A 21,556-nucleotide genomic window follows, 5' to 3' on the forward strand; every position below is an offset into this window, starting at 1 on the left:
CCACTTTAAAAGATGTTCTGCACAACACATCTTCTTAGAGGAACACTTTTCAATGGGAGGAAGTAGGAAAAGGAACCAGAGAAAGGAATGCCAGCAACATGAAGGCCATGGCTCAAGTTCGTCTCCTGGAAATCACCTCCCAAATGTATGATGCAGCTCTAGGATTGATCTTATCAGCCACACGAGGACCCACAAAATCAGTGACATGGATTTCCTTGGTGGATGATCATACTCATCAACAAGAGATTACCACTGCCAGTGACTTCCTGCCTAGCTCCCTTCTTCTTTTCTGACCACTGCCTTGTACGTCTTGGATCATGTAAGCTAATTCTAGATATACTGTAATCAAACCTAGAAATTCCCTTCCTTCTTCAATTCTTGTTGTGGACTGGATCAGTCTTCAGAGGAGCCTGAGTTTGTCCAATCTCAAACTCATATGGGAAGACTGCCCTGAAAGTATGCACCAAATTGTCAATGTTAGAATCATGAAAGGCATAGGTAACGTGAATAGCGAAGGTCTTTTCCTAGGAGGAGGAGATCAAAACAAGGTGAAAGGAGAAAGATTTAAAAGCGATGGGGGGCAACTTTTTGTACACATAGTGGTATGTGTGTGCAATGAACTGTCAGGAATTGATGGATGCAGGTGCTGTTACAACATTTAGAAGACATTTGGATATGTTCACCTTTTCCAAAACTTTTGATTCCATGGCCCCCAATACTTCATCGTCACCATAGATGTTCAGTCCCTTTACACCTGTATCCTCGCGAGTTTTGAGAAGATTTGTAGCTCAGGTTGAGGTTCTGGATGTGAGTTTGCTCGCTGAGCTGGAAGGTTAGTTTTCAGACGTTTCGTCGCCATTCTAGGTAACATCATCAGTGAGCCTCCGACGAAGCGCAGGTGTTGTGTCCCGCTTTCTATTTATCTGGTTAGGTTTCCTTGGGTTGTTGATGTCATTTCCTGCGTTGGTGATGTCATTTCCTGTTCTTTTTCTCAGCGGATGGTAGATTGGCTCCAAATCAATGTGTTTGTTGATGGAGTTCCGGTTGGAATGCCATGCTTCTAGGAATTCTTGTGCGTGTCTCTGTTTGGCTTGTCCTAGGATGGATGTGTTGTCCCAGTCAAAGTGGTGTCCTTCCTCATCTGTATGTAAGGATATGAGTGATAGTGGGTCATGTCGTTGGTGGCGAGCTTATGTTCATGCATCCTAGAAAAGCTAGCCACCAGGATACATGAACATCGACTAGCCACAAAGCGACATGACCCACTATCACTCGTATCCTTACATACAGATGAGGAAGGACACCACTTTGATTGGGACAACACATCCATCCTAGGACAAGCCAAACAGAGACACGCACGAGAATTCCTAGAAGCATGGCATTCCAACCGGAACTCCATCAACAAACACATTGATTTGGAGCCAATCTACCATTCCTGAGAAAAAGAACAGGAAATGATATCACCAATGCAGGAAATGACATTACCAACCCAAGGAAACCTAACCAGATAAATAGAAAGTGGGACATAACACCAGCGCTTCGTCGGAGGCTCACTGAAGATGTTATCTAGAATGGTGACGAAACATCTGAAAACTAACCTTCCAGCTCAGCGAGCAAACTCACATCCAGAACCTGTATCCTCCTTATGGATGACCTAAAAGCCCTGTGCTTCTTCTCTCCCGTAGGCCCAATTCGTCCCCCTCCACTGATACTGTCATTCACTTGGCAGAACTGGTCCTCACCCTCAACGATTTTTCCTTCGATTCCTCCCACTTCCTACAAACCAAAGGGGTAGCCATGGGTACGTGCATGAGCCCGAGCCTGCCACATTGTAGCTTTCATGGAAGAGTCCCTCTTCGACAACTACACCGGCACCATCCCTCACCTCTTTCTCCACTGTTTGATGACTGCATTGGTGCTGACTAGTGCTCCTGGGAGGATCTCAATTAGCTCATCAACTTCTTCATCACCTTCCACCTCACCCTCTAATTCACTTGGATCATTTCTGACACCTCCCTCTCCTTTCTGGATCTCTCCGCCTCTCCCAGGATGGTCATTTTACTCCAGGACATCCTAGATATCCTCCTACTTTAGAGACTGGAATTTCCCCTCCCTTGTAATTAAGGAATCCCTCAACCACATCTCCACCATTTCCTGCACTTCTGCCCTCAAACCCACTCCCTCAACAACAATAAGGGCAGAGTCTTCTCAGTCCTCACATACCACCCCACCAAACTCTGAAACCAACTCATCATCCTCTGACATTTCTGCCACCTGAAGTCAGACTGCACCGCCAAAAAGATATTTCCCTCTCCATCCCTGTCTACTTTCCACAGGGACCGTTCTTTCCGTGACTGCCTTGACAGCTGTGCACACCACACCAACTTCTCCACTACAGCCATTATCTTTCCCTGCAACTGCAAAAGGTGTAACACCCAACCCTACACCTCCCATCTCACCTCCGTCTAAAGCCCCAAACAATCCTTCCAGATTCAGCAGAGATTCACCTGAACTTCATCCAACTTGTCCTATTGTATCACTTGTTCCTAATGTAGCCTCCTCTGTATCAGGGAGATCAAACACAGCCTTGGGGACCAGTTCACGGAGCATCTGTGCTGTGCATGCACTAACCAACCCTATCTTCTGGATGCCATCCATTTCAATTCCCCCCTCCCAATCCCCTGACAATGTGTCCATCCTCAGCATTCTCCACTGTCAGAGTGAGGCCAAACATAAACTGGAGGAACAACCCCTTATATTTCGCCTTGGGAGCTTACACCCCAATGGCCTCAATACTGACTTGATCAACTTCCAAATCCCTCCACGTCCAGCCTTATCCCATGCCCAGCCCTCCCACTCCTCCTGTCCTCTCTGACCAGACCTAACCAGCCCATGTTCCTACTTACCTATGCACACCACCCTTCCCACTAACCAATCACAATAACCCTTTACGTGCAATCACCTTCCCTTCCCCACTCCCTCCCTCTAAACACCTCAGGACTCCGCTCCCCCACCCACGACCTGATAAAGGGTTTTGGCCGGAAAAAGACTTTCCAGCTCCTTGGATATTGTCTGACCTGCTGTGGTTTTTCAGCTTCACATCCATTGACTCTAGCTTCCAGCATCTGTGGTCCTTACTGTCTCCAAGGTTTGGACGGATATTAGCCAAAGTTTGGTTTAGTTTTGCAACATGGTCAGCATGGACTAAAGGGTCTGTTTCCATGCTGTACCACTATGAGTCTTTGACATAATGTCCACAAGGCTAACCAATCTGACTTTTAGTAACAGATATTCTTCTGAGGAATTACAGCAAGTTTACATGACATATATAGCAATTTTCATTCTGAATCAATGCCATGCTATATATGGGCAGGGAATGTTTAATGTGGACACACCTTTTGAATAAAAAAAAGACATCCTCCAGCATTAACATTCCTCTTGGTCCTTGATCAGCAGTAATGTGTTCCATTGTGTGCAATTTGCAGAGATAAGCACTCAGGAATTTGAGATGTAGAAACCCATAACATAAGGTTGAACAACTTTGGTTTTAAAAGTCGCATGGTTTCATGGTGCATGAAGCAATTTCATAGCCAGTGTTAAATAGTTTAGAGATTAAATAACTTGAAAAATTAATCAAAAACCAATTTGCTTAATTTATTCATCTATAAATCTGGGTATTTATTAATTTAGTAATTCAATACAATTAAATCAAAAATCAGTGTACTAATTGATAAATATGCATATTTATAAATTAATTTCTAAATTAAAGAATTCCCAATTACTCACATCCTCATTATATAATTTTAGTTATAAGTCTGTCTTTGTTATAAGACCATTGGAGCTTAGCTCTCAATTATTTTAGCAGATTTTATGCTATGTTATGGAACATTTACTCTGGCATCATAAGGGAAAAATGCTTGACTCCCAATTTGCACAAAATTATATTGTTTTTGAATGTTATTTGAACATTGAATGAGGCTCCATTTTTCTAACTTTCTTTAAAAACTGACTCAGAAGTTCCTTAAGGAAGATGAGAACATAACACTCCCGTTTTACAGCTGCTTCCAAACAACAACAGTCATGAAATATTAAACAAAAGAAAGAGACTCATATTTATGGACTAAAGGGAACTTCGAACCAAATCATTCCATTTATGTGGCGTATCTCAGTTTTCTCATAAAATGTATTTCTAAATTAAATGTATAATTAAGGTTGTGGTCCCCATGTGAGTGTGTAATGTACTGTAATGAAAGGAATTACTCCAATGCTGGGGTTTACTATAGCTCCCCTTGATAGGATTGTTAACGTAACAATATAATCAGGGTATGTTATTAAAGTAATGGACTAATTAGTTCCTACAGGTGATCTACAGCAGAGATTTGCAATACCTCTACTTCTTTCCTAGTCAAACCAATAGAAATTATAAACATTTACAATGTAAGGTATCTTGCAGCTTTGCCACCTTCTTATTGCTTGCTTTGAATGGAATATATATTTTATCCTAAACATGCGTTAGATACTTTTTTAAGTTAGAGCAACTTGGAGTTATCTTTTTTTTTAGTTTTACTTTCCATCTGGATTTGTTGGCATCATGGTGAAATGAACCAAATCAGAGAATGTGACCTTCGAAACAATATTAGACTGGAAAGAAATGGAATTTGATTAATTCAGCTACTCTAAAATAGCACTGCTGTATACAGTGTTTTGGAAATGTTCTTAAAATGGAGTTACTGGGTTCGCCTGCTGTTTGTGCTAATTTTGTATCTTTTTTTATTATCACCTATTTTGAAGTCTCAACCTGCAGTTTTAATGAAAGGCATTATCAGCCCTGCAAATAACTGACCCTATTGCCAAAAGAATGTCCATTATAAAAGTTATTCCAGCTCATGTATTGGGAATGAGTCAATCTGCAAACCACTATATCGAACTTTTTTTAAAAAATCAAAATAACTACTGATGCTGGAAATTGGAAACAAAACAGAAATTGCTGGGAAGCTTTGTCCAGCACCTCATTTTCTGTCTGGGAACTTTGCAGCCTTTTGGACCTAATATCAAATTCAAACATTTTCGGGCTTGAGGCACCTGGTCCCATGTCCTTACCTCAACCCCCAAAACTATGCCTTTTCATCACATGGGCTGCTACCACAGATAACCCATTGTTAACTACTAGCAGACCTCATTAACAGCTTTTCATGTCCCCAGATTGACTTTTACACATTCCTCTGTCCAATTCATTTTGTCTCTCTCTGGGCTCTATCTCCACCTATTGTTTACTCTCCCACCTTCTCTCAACCCTATCTTCTGCATAAATACCAAACTTTTCTTCGTTGCTATCAGTTCTGAAGAAGGGTCCCTGGACCTGAAACATTAACTCTGATTTCTGTCCACAGATGCTGAGTTTCCAAGCAATTTCTGGTTTGAATTAATTGAATCAATTCAAGTGTTTACACGAACCATTAATGTTCCAATTACATTGCAATTTTACTGTTACTTACAAGTTCAAATAAACAATATGAAATTTCCTAGAGGAAGTCTTCACATGATACAGTACACCTCCGGTGCAGCATGAAACTAAGATTTCCAAATGTGCTTCAAGGGAAATATAATCAATAGAACTTCTTCCAAAACTTACCTACAGTTCGTTTAAATCCCTTTTGTTGACTCATTTGGCGTTAATTCTGCACTGATCAACTTGGACAATACTGATGCCTATGCTCTCCAGGTATTAACATGGTTAGAGAGGAACTTGTTGCATGATGGTAACTATACATACAAAGAGTTTTGTCGTGTGCAGTAAAATAACAGTTCAACTCAAGAAGTATAAGTAAGTGCTTCCAAGCTGGAGGCAATTTTAATTAAGATGAGCTGGACAATTATACTGACATTGGTTGCCACAGTATAAAGCTAGGAACTGTTTGCAGTCCAAGCACTTTGGTTGACATAAAACCAAAGATTTGATAATACAGATTTAGACCACACCTCTACTTGTCACATGTCTGTCTAGTGTGAATTTTAACCAAAGAATGACAAAATTGTTAATCCCATTTATCCTGTGTTGCAGCTGGCAGTTTTACAGCGGATGAGATCATCACATCCTACAAATTAAGCTGTGAGAAACTTGGTGTACAGCCTATTCATAAATTGCTGACACAACTGCAGGTAAGCTCTGTTCAGACATACTAATCTGTTTGACAGGCAGAATCCTCTAATCCCTGAGGCATTGGATCACTTGATCATTTGATTAGGTGGAACACCAATCTCTGCCTCCACTACCCTTAAGTTCTGGGTAGACAGGCTCCCTCTCTGCCCACAGTTGATGCCCTTAAAGTGGTCAATTAATGATACTTAAGACTTATTTAAGAGCTTATTTCTGCAATTATTTTGGCTCAAAGTGGGAGGATGGTGACATATGTGACTGGCAAACCAGTGCAATTTGCAAGCCAGGGTGATAAAACATTGAGGACTCTCTCAATCTGCACTAATTTTGCATAATTGAGGGACTGAACGAAGGAGAGAGCATGGCTGTTAAAGCTCATGTCCTTGCCCATGATCCCAATGCCTCCTGTCCCCCCGACTCCACAACATCAGAAATCACACGTTCCCCTGACAAATAAATTCAACACCTTGATACTCACCATCTTAGCTGTTCTTCTGCTATGACCTCCCTATTGTGCTGCAGAGTGAGACAATTGTCACGCTCTTATGGCAGCTCCCAGGTGGAACTTTTAACCATGGGAACGTGATTTTAGAGGAAGACATGCGACTGCCCTCTAAAGTGATATGAAGAAGATGTTAGCTTGTTTGTCTCACCACCTTTTGAGCAAATGGTCAAGACAATTGACAAAGACAACATTCCTGTCAACTTCTGCAATTTACCTGTATCCTTACAACAATAGAGTAATGTGATTGGTCTTTATGTGATATGTTTCATTGCCTACGTAGATTTTATTTTTATTTCCTGAAATTCCTAAAGTTCCTGAAATTCCTAAATTTCCTAGTTAGAAGTAATATTTCTTTGATACCGCAGTAAAGCAGGTTTTTAAAACTGATATTGTGAAATTAATTGGAACTTTTTTTAACTGATCCATTATTTATACCTCCCATTTTCTTCCTCCTGGTACTTTGAATATTGCACTTGCAGCATTGGGGCTTGGAAAGTGACTTGTTCATTTAATGCCTCTTGTAAAGTTGGTTTATATTAAGTCAGTGTATAACCGACTGACACTTTTGGAATCAAAAATAGTTCAAATAGCCCTATTAGATTGGAAAATATTTTAAAGCTTAGAGAGCAGAAGGCTATACAGAAACTTGAACTGGTGCCAATCTTTATTGCAACTTTAAGGACGAAACAAATATTACCGTTATATGACATAGTAGGAGCCGTCAATGCTGGAGAATCTGAGATAACAAGGTATAGGATGGGATGAACACAGCAGGCCAGGCAGCATCAGAGGAGCAGGAAAGCTGACGTTTCGGGTCTGGACCTTTATACCTACACCTTGTTATTTTACTGTTATATGGCCTCTTCCACAACCCAAATGTTGGACATTTTGGGGACATCACAACATGTTTTATAACACATAAAATACATTTGAAGTGTGCTTATTTAAAATGCAGCAGCCAATGTGCTCACAGCAAGCTTCCACAATCAATCATATGATAATCTGTTTTCATCATAAAACATAGAATATAAAACAGTACAGCACGGTTCAGGCCCTTCGACGATGTTGTGCCGACCTGTTATCCTACTAAGATCAATCTACTCTACATACCCTACATTTTACATGTGCCTCTCCAAGAGTCGCTTAAAAGTCTCTAAAGTTTTATTGCTTTTTGTTGAAAAACAAATATTGTCTAAGACACAACTATCCTGCTTTCTTCAAAATAGTGCCTTAGGATATTTTATCTCTCACTGAGAAAAAGAGATGGGCCATAATTCAATACCTTACCCGAAAGACAGCACCTCTAATTGTGTGGCATTCCATCAGTACTCCACTGTGGCATCTGCTTTTATTTTTGTGCTCAAATTCTAGTGTTCCACTTGAAACTGGAATCTTAGCAGCTTCAGAGCTGAGATTGCTATCAACTGAGACATGGTTGATCCAACACTCGATATGTGAAATGGCCTCAAAGATAAGGTAGATGATAACGAAGTTGATGATTACTTTAAACATAAGTGGATGCATACCTATCGAGAAAAAAATGTCAGGGCCACGACAATACTAACATCACTGTTTCAACCTTATTTTTTGTAGCAATGGGGAAGGAGGGGCCAGTTATTTCAGTTGGCTAGATGGATAGCATGCAGTCTAGAATAATATTAACAATGTGTGTTTGTCTCATCTGGGGGAAGCTAGGGGCTTCTCTCTTTGCTCACCTGTCTCTGAGACTAAAAAGCAATGTATGGATCACTGGAAGAGAAAATAGCTTTAGGATAGAGCAATAGCAGACAATGCACTGGGATCCTGCCTTCAGCCATATTATGTACAAATAAAGGAAAGGAACTTAGGTATGGATTATATGTTGAGGGCAGGATCCCTGCACCCCAGCATAGTTTTAGCGTCAATCAATTTTCATTAGGTTTTGAGATATGACCCGTTAATTAGCATGAGTTCATGATATTACAATGAAGTTCTGCCATGAATACCAAACGTGGATTTTGGACAGAGTTGCTTTCGTGGATCAAATAGTTTGCCCCAGTTTACTTAAGTTCAGTCCACAGATGCTACCTGATTTGCTCACAGTTTTGAGCATTTTCTGCAAAGGGAATGATAGCTAGCATCAATTTGTTACAAACTCATCTTGCAGAGTGACTGTCTTCAGTCTACACTTAACATGTAGCCTAAATTTACCAGTGATACAGTGCATGCTGACATGAAAAGAGGCATCTCTCAATTATTAAATTTGGACTAATGTATCCTTGCCATGTTGGTCCTATTCTTTAGTACAATAACACATCAGGAATTATGAATTGAGGGGAATATGAAATCAAAAAGAGGCATTTTTGTGCTCTTTACAGTTGGATTGGAATGAATGCTTTTGAACCTACTGCAGACTAATGGTCCTTTCATGCGGTTGTGTAATTCTGATACAATACAGCTCCCATCAGAAAGTCAGCACCCAATCCCCAATTATACTCTCTCCCTAGCCACACATTTAATCAAATCAAATCATGTACAGTGTCAATGTACTGTGACTCTGAGCTGCGCTTCAAACCTCTAAGCTATTTGTTACCAAGACACCCTGCTTTTGCATTCTGTAACGTTTCTGACCGCTGCCTGTATTTCCCGTAAGAAGAACCATCCACTCTTCTTCGCTTAGCACCAGAGGCTCCTTAATATTCATCTGAAAAAGCAGGGAGATGCTTTGGTGAGGACCAGTGAGGACATCGGGGTTAACACCCTGACAAGAACATTCATCAAGGGCATCAAATGACTCCTGAAGTGTATCCTCCCCACTCCCAGTCCATCCAGTCCATTTGAATTCCTCATCAAGAATACATCTGAGTTTACCATTCCGTTTATACCTAGGAGTTATTGATGTTTAATTGTGACTTGCTCAACTGGTTTATGTCAACCATTTCTGATAATACTGGAATCTATGCTGTCAAACTTCTGTCATGAGCTATACAAGAATGGATTAACTATTTCCACCCATCATAATGAACTAGATAGAGAATCATAAACTAGCAATTATTTGTTAAATTTGGAATGATAGTTAGCAGCAATTGTAATCAAGCATTCAGCATGCAAATAATTAAATAAGGATCATTGACAAAATAAATAATGCAGGTTACTAAGGGTGTTCAGTTGTATCATAATAATTCAATGTTAAGTGCTTGCTGATAACTTTACAATTGACAACACTATTTGAGACTGATATAATTTAGTTAAACTGATTTCAGATTGGTTTCTTTAGATAAGTGACAAGTTAAAAACATTAGGTACTTAATCTATTTCATAGATTAGGGTTTATAACCTTGTAACTAGCAAATTTTCTCTAAAATTTGTACATCCTTGTGCTCATGACCTGGAATAGGTGAATTAATTGTGTTACTTTTGTGTAGTTTTTGTGTTTTGAGACATCAAAATAACATATTCTTGTAAATCTGTTATCCATTCTTTGTGGATCTGCTGCTTCTGGTAAATTTATTTATTCTTGTATTGGTAATTGTACTAGCTGATTTATATGCTACCTCCCTTGACCTCGAGAAAATCAGCACATCTCAGTAATGTACTTATAGTGTATTTGCTCACAAAGCGCACTTCCTAATTTGATAAACACCTTCCTATCAGATGATGCATTTTTCCTGCAGAGACTATAAATGAGAAAAAAAACTACCAATAAACTAAAATCTAAAGAATAAAAACAAAATGCTGAGAACTAAGGACTGAAGTATTGTGTTAAAACATGATCTTACTTCTGCCAATATAGTAAAACACCAAACTGCGGAAACTGAAGATCTGAAATAAAAACAAAAAACAGACATTACTGGAGAAACTCAGCCCATCTGGCATTATCTGTTAGAAGAAAACAGATATTTCAAGTCTAGTGACTGTTCATCTTTATGCCCTTCACTTACAAAATATTCTTGGTTCTGTTGACCACATGAATGATATGTGTTGGAAGAGTTCACCACTTCTGATCTTAAACATCTTTCACAGAACTGCCTCCAAACCAATGGAACATTGGTGTCTAGACATGTTGGATCATTTACTCCTTAGCTTCTCAGGCTTGAACTCACAAAATAGTCATAAACAGCTTCAGAAAATATAAGATTTTATTGACAATAATGTGCAGTAGGTGAGTTTTGGTCATGATGACTTCGATGACAAGCATGGAATGATGGTTTCTATAAGGTTTCAAGGTTTCACCAGTACTAACCCTTTGCTTTTCTTAGCATTCAACTTAACCATTGACCCATCTTTGAAGACACATTTGAGGTGAATATTAGGCATCCCTTCTGTAATTAAAGGGAAGTAATTATAGCAACAATCCCTTCGAACTTAGATTGACTCTTCAATGCTCCAGCCCATTGACTTCTGAGCCAGGGGTAAGAGCCAAACTGCTGCACATTGCAAGCATATTTAAATAAAATAATTGATACTAATTTAGCGGCATGGAAATGCACTGTATTCTAACCAATTACAACATATTTTCATGCCATGATGCACAGAATTGTGTTTTGCATATCAAATTCATGCCAGCAGAAAAATAACATCTATCTCTGAAATATTAATTCCTGGACATGGCTTTTGAAGCTCCTGGTGGGAAAGGAAAGATTTCACCTCTGAAACTATTTGATTGGATGGCTAAACTATCATACACCTAATACCATGAAGACTGTTCCAGGCAGTTTTATTGATTCTCTTTATAAGACCCAACAATTTGTGGGTAGATTTAACAGAACATCCAAGCCAATTGCAGTTTTCTTGCTCCACTGTCTGCCAATTCATTGTTCAACGTAACAAAAAATGTTCACACTGTATTAATATTAACTTGGAAGTGCTAATGAGGGAACTAGGCAATAACAGGCTAAGGACATGTAGTTAAAGAGCGGGATCTTTGGGGAGATAAAAAATAGTAGATAATGTAATAAGAGAAATGAGAAACAATAAAGCTGCTGGGAGAGACTGTATTTCAAATGAAATTATACAGATTGCAGATTGATGAGAAGTTTTAACACCTTGTTTAATGAGATAATCAGGGATGAAGTAGTCACTATGGAATTGAATATAAGTTGCTTCCTTGTTTCATTTATTTCATCTTGGTTTTCTCCATTCTTGAAGCTTGACTGTTGCCTTTTTTTGATACTGTTTGTTGAAGTGACAGAGTTAATAATGATGCTGAGTACATGTTGATTTCATCATGAGTTACCTGGAATAACTAAATAGCATAAAACCAGAAGAGGAAGACTTTGTTATCCAAAATACCTGTCAAAAGAAGAATAAATCCATATCGTTATGTTTAACATAAATTTGATACATGTGGTATTCACCTTGAACTTATAAAGACTTCAGTTGACTAAGACAAAATAGGATCTCACAGTCACAAAATAGATTTTACCTTTTGAGTGCTGAAGCATAGTTGCTCAGAGAGTTCCTGCTAATTTAGATATGGTCTAAGGTATGTTTTGCATTGCATTATTAGAATGGTAAATTGTTATGTTCTTGTGAAAGAAATGGGGAGGTGATGGCCTAGTGGTTATCTGTGGACCTTATCACCAGAGACCCAAATAATGTTCCGAAGACCCAGGTTCGAATCCCGCCATTGCAGATGGTGGAATTTGAATTCAATAAATATCTGGAATTAAGAATCTAATGATAACCATGAATCCATTGTTGAATGTCCAAAAATCCCATCTGGTTCACCAATATACTTTGCGGAAGGAAACTGCCATCCCTGGTCCGACCTATGTTTGACTCCAGACCCACAGCTATGTGGTTGACTCTGAACTGCCCACTGGGCAATAAATGCTGTCTAAGTTGTGATTCTTATTCTGTTAGTGAATAAAGGAAAAAAAAAGAAAATATCTCTCAATTGGGATCAAGCAGACATATGGAAACACCACCACCTTCAAGTTCTCCTCCAAGCCACTCAGCATCCTGACTTCGAAATATATTGCCACTCCGTCACTGTCGCTGGGTCAAAATCCTAGAATTCCCTCTCTAATAACATTGTCGATCAACCTACGACAGGAGGACTACAGTGGTTCAAGAAGGCATGTCACCACCACCTTCTCAAGAGCAACTCGGGATGGGAAAGAAATGCTGGCCAGCCAGCGACACCCACGTCCCACAAATGAATAGAGAAAAAAAAGTAAAATGATAGCCAGATTGCAAGTATCCTCAACATGTCTTCCATTCCTCCTCACATCATGATCCTTGCATAACACAAGTAACATCAGCCATTTAAACCTGGTGTGGACTTAGAGCTGAAATCCCATCATGGAAACAAGTGACCTGAGTAAATATCATCTTTGTATCAAGGTAAAGGCGATACTAAATTTAAGGAACTAGTTCATTATGCCTCCACATTGACAATATTGCTCCAGACTGGCAGAATTAATTTGGCTTTCAAGAGTCAAGGTTGGACAGTCATTTGTATAGTTAATTCAAAAAAATATTTTGGATTACTAATATAGAGACAGGGAAATATCTAAATATGATTTATTGCTGTCTTCTCTGCCTGTTCCCCACATGTTCACCTCTAGAGTTCAGTAAGAATCTATCATTTATCCTATTTTTATCTGTTTACCTGTAGTGACATTGTGAGTTCTTTCATATGATGATACCAAAATCTACTTCTTTAGCCTTTTCTCATCCCTCGCTCCCTCTTACCTCTTGGCATATAGCTTGTTTCAATTACAGACTTGGATGAATCATGACTTCTTTCAGTAGAATATTTAAAAGACAAAAGGCACTGCCTTTTGCCCAATGCACTTGTCTCCCTTGTTCCAATCCTTTCTCTGGTCAATGTTTCAGGTTAAATGAAACTGTTTGCAAATTTGGGATAGCGTTTATATATCAGCATGATTGCAGATCTTACCTCTGACATTACATTATGTTCACCGAGCAATCTTCGTCCACTCTAATGCTCTCCTTGTTGTCTTTCCATCTTCCCTTTCCCACTCCAATCAAGCTGGTCAGAGATATCCCTTACCCTGGCACCAGGCAGGCAACACATAATGCAGGACTCTCGGTCCTGCTTACAAAGGATACTATTTGGGCTGAAGATTAGGCCCACCCACCCTCTTTCCGACATAGCCTTTTGATGGAATAAATATGTCACGTGTTTGCTGCACAGGCAACTGGCATGTTAGATGGACATCTCTGTATACCATCCAGCAAGATGTTCTAACCCCAACATCCCTGACAGCTCACTTCTGATAAGCAGTCTCTGTACATGCACAAAACAGCAAGTTAATGCAGCAGTAGTGTAGGCCTTTCACTCTGGGTGAAGTGCGCCTTACTAACAAGCATGGCATGGCAAGGTTAGACAAGGAACGGGAAGGAAACAGTAAGGCACGGGGCACTCCGAAAGTGCAGGTGATGCTAAGGGAGCAAGTGAGCATTTCTGAGATGCAGCCTGGTCCTGTCCATGAGGTCAGGACCTCGTTTTTGGGAAATATGCCCCTGCAGCAACCTTTCAATGCCCATTGCTGTTGTTTCCTGAAATGCAAGTCTCTGCTTCATGCTTCCATTATACACAAGGATTCAAACACAGTTCATGACTCCTTTCACACAATTTTATGTAATTAATAATTACCTACTCACATGCACTGAAGCTATACTCATCCTTACCATTACAGAAGAATGTAATTCCTTCACCTGTTTAACAAGCTAACTGCTTTGGCTTTTGTTACAGAAGTACAAAGCACCATTTCAGTCTCATGATTGAATTGAAAAATTTCTTTTTTGAGAAGGAAATCAAATAGCCTCCATAAAAAGACAAATAGAAAAGTGAATAGGGAAGAGATTCCAAAGTGTATTCAGAAAATTTCTTTTTAAATCATTCCGTTCTCAGCTCAACAAGGAAAGAAACATGATCCAGTTCTGGAGAATTTATTGGATTAAGTTGACCAAGTGTCAGTGGGGAAACATTCAAGTCACATAAGTCGTAGTTTAGATAAGCAAGAATCAAAAAATAAAAAGTAAAAATATCCAATTGGAGAAGGATTAATTTAGTGGGATGAGCACAGAATCTGGGCCAGGGAAACCGGAAGCAAAGTTTTGACATCCAAAACAGTTTTGGAACAATTGGTTGCTTTTAATGAGGAGTTAGTTTGTACAATTGAGACAATTTTCCACAAAAGGCAAAGTGAGTGCAATCAATGCCACAGCTGAAGGAGGTAGAGAATAAGATGAAGCAGAAACTGAGAGGTGGCAAAGAGTGGGTGAGTGATACCTGTTGAATCTTCCAGAGAATGAAGATGTGATATGCCAAATGTTTTCTTCAGTGCTCTAACTATTCAATGGTTCAATGGTTTGAAATTATCAAGATTGGGTTACAGAGAAGGGAAAAAAGTATTATTTGCTTCATAATTAATCAATGCAGAAGAGCTGCACCAATATAATTTGTTGCTATTTAAGCCACTGTGCTGCATACTTATGATCAAAATGAAAAAAAATCAGTTCCCCAACTGATCCAGTACTATTCCCACCTGCCCTCAATCACCTTGCCAAAAAACAATGTATCTACTGCCACGTTAAAAATGTTCATTGACACCATTTCCACCAACTTTTGAGGTGGAGATTTCAAAAGTAGCACAGCCCTCTGAGAGAAAATAAATAATTCTGTCATGTTTGTTCCAAAGGAGCCAATCCCTAATTTTTCACTCCCGTGGAAAAAAGCTCAGTTTGTGCAATCTATCCTCATAAGGTAACCTACTCATTCCATGTGTCAATCTAGTAAACTTCTGTGAACTACCTTCATAGTGTCTGTTTGAGAGCGAAAGATAAGATTAAAAGAAAGTGGAAAACAACCATGAATCTTTGAGAGCAGGATAAACGCAGCATAGCTATGGATAAAATGGAGTGAATGAAAGGGAAGATGGAAAGACAACAAGGAGAGCATTAGAGTGGACGAAGATTGCTCGGTGAACATAATGTAATGTCAGAGGTAAGATCTGCAATCATGTTGATATATAAACGCTATCCCAAATTTGCAAACAGTTTCATTTAACCTGAAACATTGACCAGAGAAAGGATTGGAACAAGGGAGACAAGTGCATTGGGCAAAAGGCAGTGCCTTTTGTCTTTTAAATATTCTACTGAAAGAAGTTATGATTCATCTAAGTCTGTAATTGAAACAAGCTATATGCCAAGAGGTAAGAGGGAGCGAGGGATGAGAAAAGGCTAAAGAAGTAGATCTTGGTATCATCATATGAAAGAACTCACAATGTCACTACAGGTAAACAGATAAAAATAGGATAAATGATAGATTCTTACTGAACTCTAGAGGTGAACATGTGGGGAACAGGCAGAGAAGACAGCAATAAATCATATTTAGATATTTCCCGTCTCTATATTAGTAATCCAAAATATTTTTTTGAATTAACTATACAAATGACTGTCCAACCTTGACTCTTGAAAAGCCAAATTAATTCTGCCAGTCTGGAGCAATATTGTCAATGTGGAGGCATAATGAACTAGTTCCTTAAATTTAGTGTCACCTTTACCTTGATACAAAGATGATATTTACTCAGGTCACTTGTTTCCATGATGGGACTTCAGCTCTAAGTCCACACCAGGTTTAAATGGCTGATGTTACTTGTGTTATGCAAGGATCATGATGTGGGGAAGAATGGAAGACATGTTGAGGATACTTGCAATCTGGTGTGATATCGAAGCAGCTGTCATTTTACTTTTTTTTTCTCTATTCATTTGTTGGACGTGGGTGTCGCTGGTTGGCCAGCATTTCTTTCCCATCCCGAATTGCTCTTGAGGAGGTGGTGGTGACGACATGCCTTCTTGAACTACTGTAGTCCTCCTGCCGTAGGTTGATCGACAATGTTATTAGAGAGGGAATTCTAGGATTTTGACCCAGCGACAGTGACGGAGTGGCAATATATTTTGAAGTCAGGATGCTGAGTGGCTTGGAGGAGAACTTGAAGGTGGTGGTGTTTCCATATGTCTGCTTGATCCCAATTGAGAGATATTTTCTTTTTTTTCCTTTATTCACTAACAGAATAAGAATCACAACTTAGACAGCATTTATTGCCCAGTGGGCAGTTCAGAGTCAACCACATAGCTGTGGGTCTGGAGTCACACATAGGTCGGACCAGGGATGGCAGTTTCCTTCCGCAAAGTATATTGGTGAATCAGATGGGCTTTTCGGACATTCAACAATGGATTCATGGTTATCATTAGATTCTTAATTCCAGATATTTATTGAATTCAAATTCCACCATCTGCAATGGCAGGATTCGAACCTGGGTCTTCGGAACATTATTTGGGTCTCTGGATTTAGTGTTGTGCAATGAGGCAGACATGATAAGGGAGCTCAAGGTAAAGGAACCCTTAGGAGAACCCGTGAGATGAAAAAATTTACTCTGCAATCTGAGAGGGAAAAGATAAAATCAGAGGTAATGGTATTACAGCTGAATAAAGGTATGAGGGAGGACCTGGGCCGAATTGACTGGAAGAGAAGCCTAGCCAGAATGATGGTGGAACAGCAATGGCAGGAGTTTCTGGGAGTAATTCAGGAGACTCAGCAAAAATTCATCCCTAGGAAAAAGTAGCATTGTAAGGGAGGATGAGGCAACCATGGCTGACTAAGGAAGACAAGGATAGCATAAAAGCAAAAGAGAGTGCATATAATGTGGCGAAGGGCAGTGGGAAACCAGAGGAGTGGGACACTTACGAAGACCAGCAGAGGGCAACACAAAAAGAAATGAGGAGGGAGAAGATTAAATATGAAAGTAAGCTGGCCATTAATATAAATGAAGACTGTAAGAGTTTCTTTAGATATATAAAAGACAAAAGAGAGGCAGAAGTGGACATTGGACCACTGGAAAATGACAGTGAAGAGATAGTAGGGGGGAACAAGGATGTGGCTGAGGAACTGAATAATTACTTTATATCAGTCTCCATGGTGGAAGTCACAAGTAATCTGCCAAAAATTCGAGACAGTCAGGTGGCAGAGCTGAGTATGGTGGCCCGTACCAAGGAAAAAGTGTGAGTAAAACTGATTGGCCTGAAGGCGGACAAATCACCGGTGCCAGATGGATACACCCCAGAGTTCTAAAGGGGATAGCTGAAGAGATAATGAAAGCGTTAGTGGTGATCTTTCAGGAATCGTGAGTCAGGGAGGGTCCCACAGGACTGGAAAATCACTAACTTGACAACCCTGTTTAAAAAGGGACTAAGGCAAAAGACCGAAAATTACAGGCTGATTAGCCTAACCTCAGTTGTGGGTAAGAATTGAGTCCATTGTAAAGGATGAGATTTCTGAATATTTGGAAGTGTATGGTAAAATTGGGCACAGTCAGCATGGTTTCATCAAGCCTGACAAATCTGTTTGAATTCTTTGAGGAAGTAATGACCAGGGTAAATCAATGAGAACCAAAGGATGTTATCTACCCGGACTTTCAAGAAGGCCTTTGACAAGGTGCCGTGCAGGAGGCTGCTGAATGGGGTAAGGGCCCATGGTGTCGGAGGAAAGATGCTAGCATGGATATAAGATTGGCTGTCTGGCAGAAAGCAGAGAGTGGGGATAAAAGGGTCTTTATCAGGATGGCAGCCAGTGACGAGTGGTGTTCAACAAGTGTCAGCGTTGGGACCACAACTTTTCACTTTATAAATTAATGATATAGATGAAGGAACTGTGGGCATTCTGGCTAAGTTTGCAGATGATATAAATATAGGTGAAGGGACACGTAGGACAGTGGGCAAAGAAGTGGCAGATGGAGTACAATATGGGAAAGTGTGAGGTCATGCACTTTGGTAAGAAGAATAAAAGCATGGACTATTTTCTAAATGGGGAGAAAATTCAGAAATCTGAAGTACAAAGAGAGTTGGGAGTTTTAGTCTAGCATTCTCTTAAGGTAAACTTGCAGGTTGAGTCAGTGGTCAGGAAGGCAAATGCAATGTTGGCATTTATTTTGAGAGGAATTGAATATAAAAGCAGGGATGTACTACTGAGGCTTTATAAGGCTCTGGTCAGGCCATATTTGGAATATTGCATGCAGTTTTAGGCCCCATATCTGAAGAAGGATATATTGGCCCTGGAGCAGGTTTAGAGGAGGCTCATGAGAATGGTTCCAGGATGAAAAACTTAACATATGAGGAACGTTTGAGGACCCTGAGACTATACTCATTGGAGTTTAGAAGGATGAGGGGGATCTAATTGAAACTTACAGAATACTGAATGGTCTGGACAGAGTGGATTTTGGGAAGATGTTTTCATTTGTAGGAGAGACTATGACCTGAGGGCATAGCCTTAGAGTAAAGGGAAGACCTTTTAGAACGGAGTTAAAGGAGAAACTTCTTCAGTCAGAGAGTGGTGAATCTATGGAATTCATTACCACAGAAGGCTGTGGAGGCCAGGCCATTGAGTACATTTAAGACAGAGATAGATATGTTCTTGATGATCAAGGGGATCAAGCATTACGGGGAGAAAGCAGGAGATTGGGATTGAGGAACTTATCTGCCTCTATGGCTTATGGTCTTTTGGCCTTAAGGTGTGGGCCATTGTCAGTCAGTGGTCCTGGTACCATCAGTCACAGGCACAACCCATACACAGCCCAGGGGCTCGAATATTATCAGCTATCTGTTTGGGATATTCAGGGTGAGTTGGAGCACCCCAATAATGCCCAGAAAGTGGCAATGGTCAGTCCCAGAGGGTCATCACCTGCAGTCAGGGAATCGTGTGTTGTTTGTTGTGCAGCTGCATAGACAGTGATGAGGGGTCTTTAGTTATGTCTGAGAGCTGCTCATCAAAGTCAAGGTCAGAAATCACAAGACACCAGCTTACTATAACCTGGTGTCGTGTGATTTCTGACCTTATTGACCCCAGTCCAACACTGGCTCCTCCACACCATCAAAGTCAGTCAGAGGCCTGAGACAAATATAGTCTTGGGGTCTCTCTGTTGATTGTTAAGGAGAGTGCAGAATAACCTATAGGGGCAGAGAGGACATCACAGTCAAAAGGAGTGAGGGACTCAAGGCTTTGGGAGACAAAAGCTGAGGTATTTGTAATGGAGTGAACAGAATGCTGATGAGGGAAAATGTCAAAGTGTTTTGGGGTATATGTGGAACAATGTCGGAAGACATGGTAGGCTATAGAGGTTATTAACAGTGCCCACCACTGTGGCCTCCACAGGGGGAGCATAGAGGCGTAAAGTGTAATGGCGGAGCTGAGGTTCCAAGGAGGATTGTTTGAGGTGAAGTTCAATATGGTGGATCTTTGCATGTGGGCATGGGTTGAAGTGGATTATTGGTGTAGAGTGAGTTACATGAAGGCCCAGGGTGGTGGGCTTTGGGGGACTGGAGTTTGAAGCTACGTTACCTGGTGACCAGATGGAGCCCAGTGTTGATGGTGTCCACCATGTGCTGTGTTCCTTGCCACCATTTGTTAATGCTCAGATGTGAAATGCAACTGGAAGATGTCTAAGATAATGCCTGTGGTCGATGGTGTTGGTATCAATTTGATGGCAAAGCCATGGAATCCATGTTTGCTGAACATAGGACATTGAAAGGACAAATATATGAAGCCTCCCTTTGCATGACAGAGCTCAGCTACGTTGCCTGCTACAAGTCAGACAGAATCTAACCGACAGCTAATTCCAGTAGGTGTTAGCTGGCTGAGGTAGACCATCATGGACTGTAAAATCATTGATTATCATACAAGCACTTGATTGGCATTGTGTGGACAAAGTGCAGCCTCTACTCATTTTGTTTGTGTTCAGTAAATAAAAGGTCATGTTTGGGACTGTCCAATCGTTTGTCTGTTTGTGATGTTCCTCTGCTGGAAAATTTCAAGTTGCAGGTGACCGCTGGTCTTTGGGAAAAGAATAACGGGGAACTCAGACAGGGTGTCAATAGGTGTGAGGCTGGCAGAGCGCAACAGGTCAGACAACATCAGAGGAGTAGGAAAGTCAATGTTTCGGGCCTGGCAAAGGATTTCAGCCCAAAGTGTTGACTTTCCTGCTCCTGTGATGCTGACTGACCAGCTGTGCTTTTCCAGCCTCGCACCTATTGCCTCTGTCTTCCAGTATCTGCAGTCCTTATCATCTCCAAGTCCCTGTTTAGATGGGGTGTAGCTAAGGAAAGATTATTATGACTCACTGGGTTAGTATGTTGGAAATCAATCACTGCTATTCGCAGAATCCCTACAGTGTGGAAGCAGGTATTCAGCCTATTCCATCCACACTGACCCTCCAAAAAGCTTGCCACCCCATCCCCACAGCTAATCCACCTAGCCTACATGCTACAGGCAATTTAGTATGGCCAACCCACCTAACCTACACATCTTTGGGAGGAAACCATAGCACCTGAGGGAATCCCACACAGATACAGGGAAAAAGTGCAAACTCCACAGTCATCAGTCATCCAAGGCTGAATTTGAACCCAGGGTAAAAGAGGCTATGGGCAGAAGTAGGATAGAGCAAGAAATCCCACTAGGCCTTGTGGCGAGCAGTTCCCCAAAAATCTCAATGCCACTCACACTTAGTCAAGAAAAAAAAACATAGTCTCAGATGGTACTTTCACTATTTAAAAGTTGATTGGAAGTATTTCCCTGTTAAACACCTCTCCCTCATCTGTACATCCCTACTGCCAGTGTGAATTCCAGCATCAGGGCAGCAAATGCAGTATTACCTTGAAACTGTGCCGACGATTAGGACAGGGCAGTCGCCAATAGCATGAGCATCACCAGCTGACGTCTCCTCAGCTATATGCTGCCTGACAGGGCAGCGGGGGATGATTCACCTGGATACAGGAATGTACACCCCTACCCCACCCCTCAAAACAGTGCCTGCAGATTGAGGACCTGCTGTCTCAATCTTAGATCCTTACAGCAGGTTGCCACTGACATTTGAAGCTTCCCAGAGCAA

The 21,556-nt window shown here is 40.6% G+C and overlaps 1 protein-coding gene across 1 annotated transcript in view; it reads left to right on the forward strand.

Moving 5' to 3' along the window:
- si:dkey-288a3.2 (protein phosphatase 1 regulatory subunit 37) overlaps window positions 1-21,556 on the forward strand; it is a 217,417-nt gene that overhangs the window by 16,969 nt on the left and 178,892 nt on the right. Inside the window, exon 3 of the mRNA XM_059649414.1 lies at window positions 6,062-6,159. Within this exon, the coding sequence (XP_059505397.1) occupies window positions 6,062-6,159 (98 nt within the window). The remainder of the gene's footprint in view (window positions 1-6,061; window positions 6,160-21,556) is intronic.

The sequence above is a fragment of the Stegostoma tigrinum genome, chromosome 10, assembly GCF_030684315.1.
Source record: "Stegostoma tigrinum isolate sSteTig4 chromosome 10, sSteTig4.hap1, whole genome shotgun sequence".
NCBI lineage: Eukaryota > Metazoa > Chordata > Chondrichthyes > Orectolobiformes > Stegostomatidae > Stegostoma > Stegostoma tigrinum.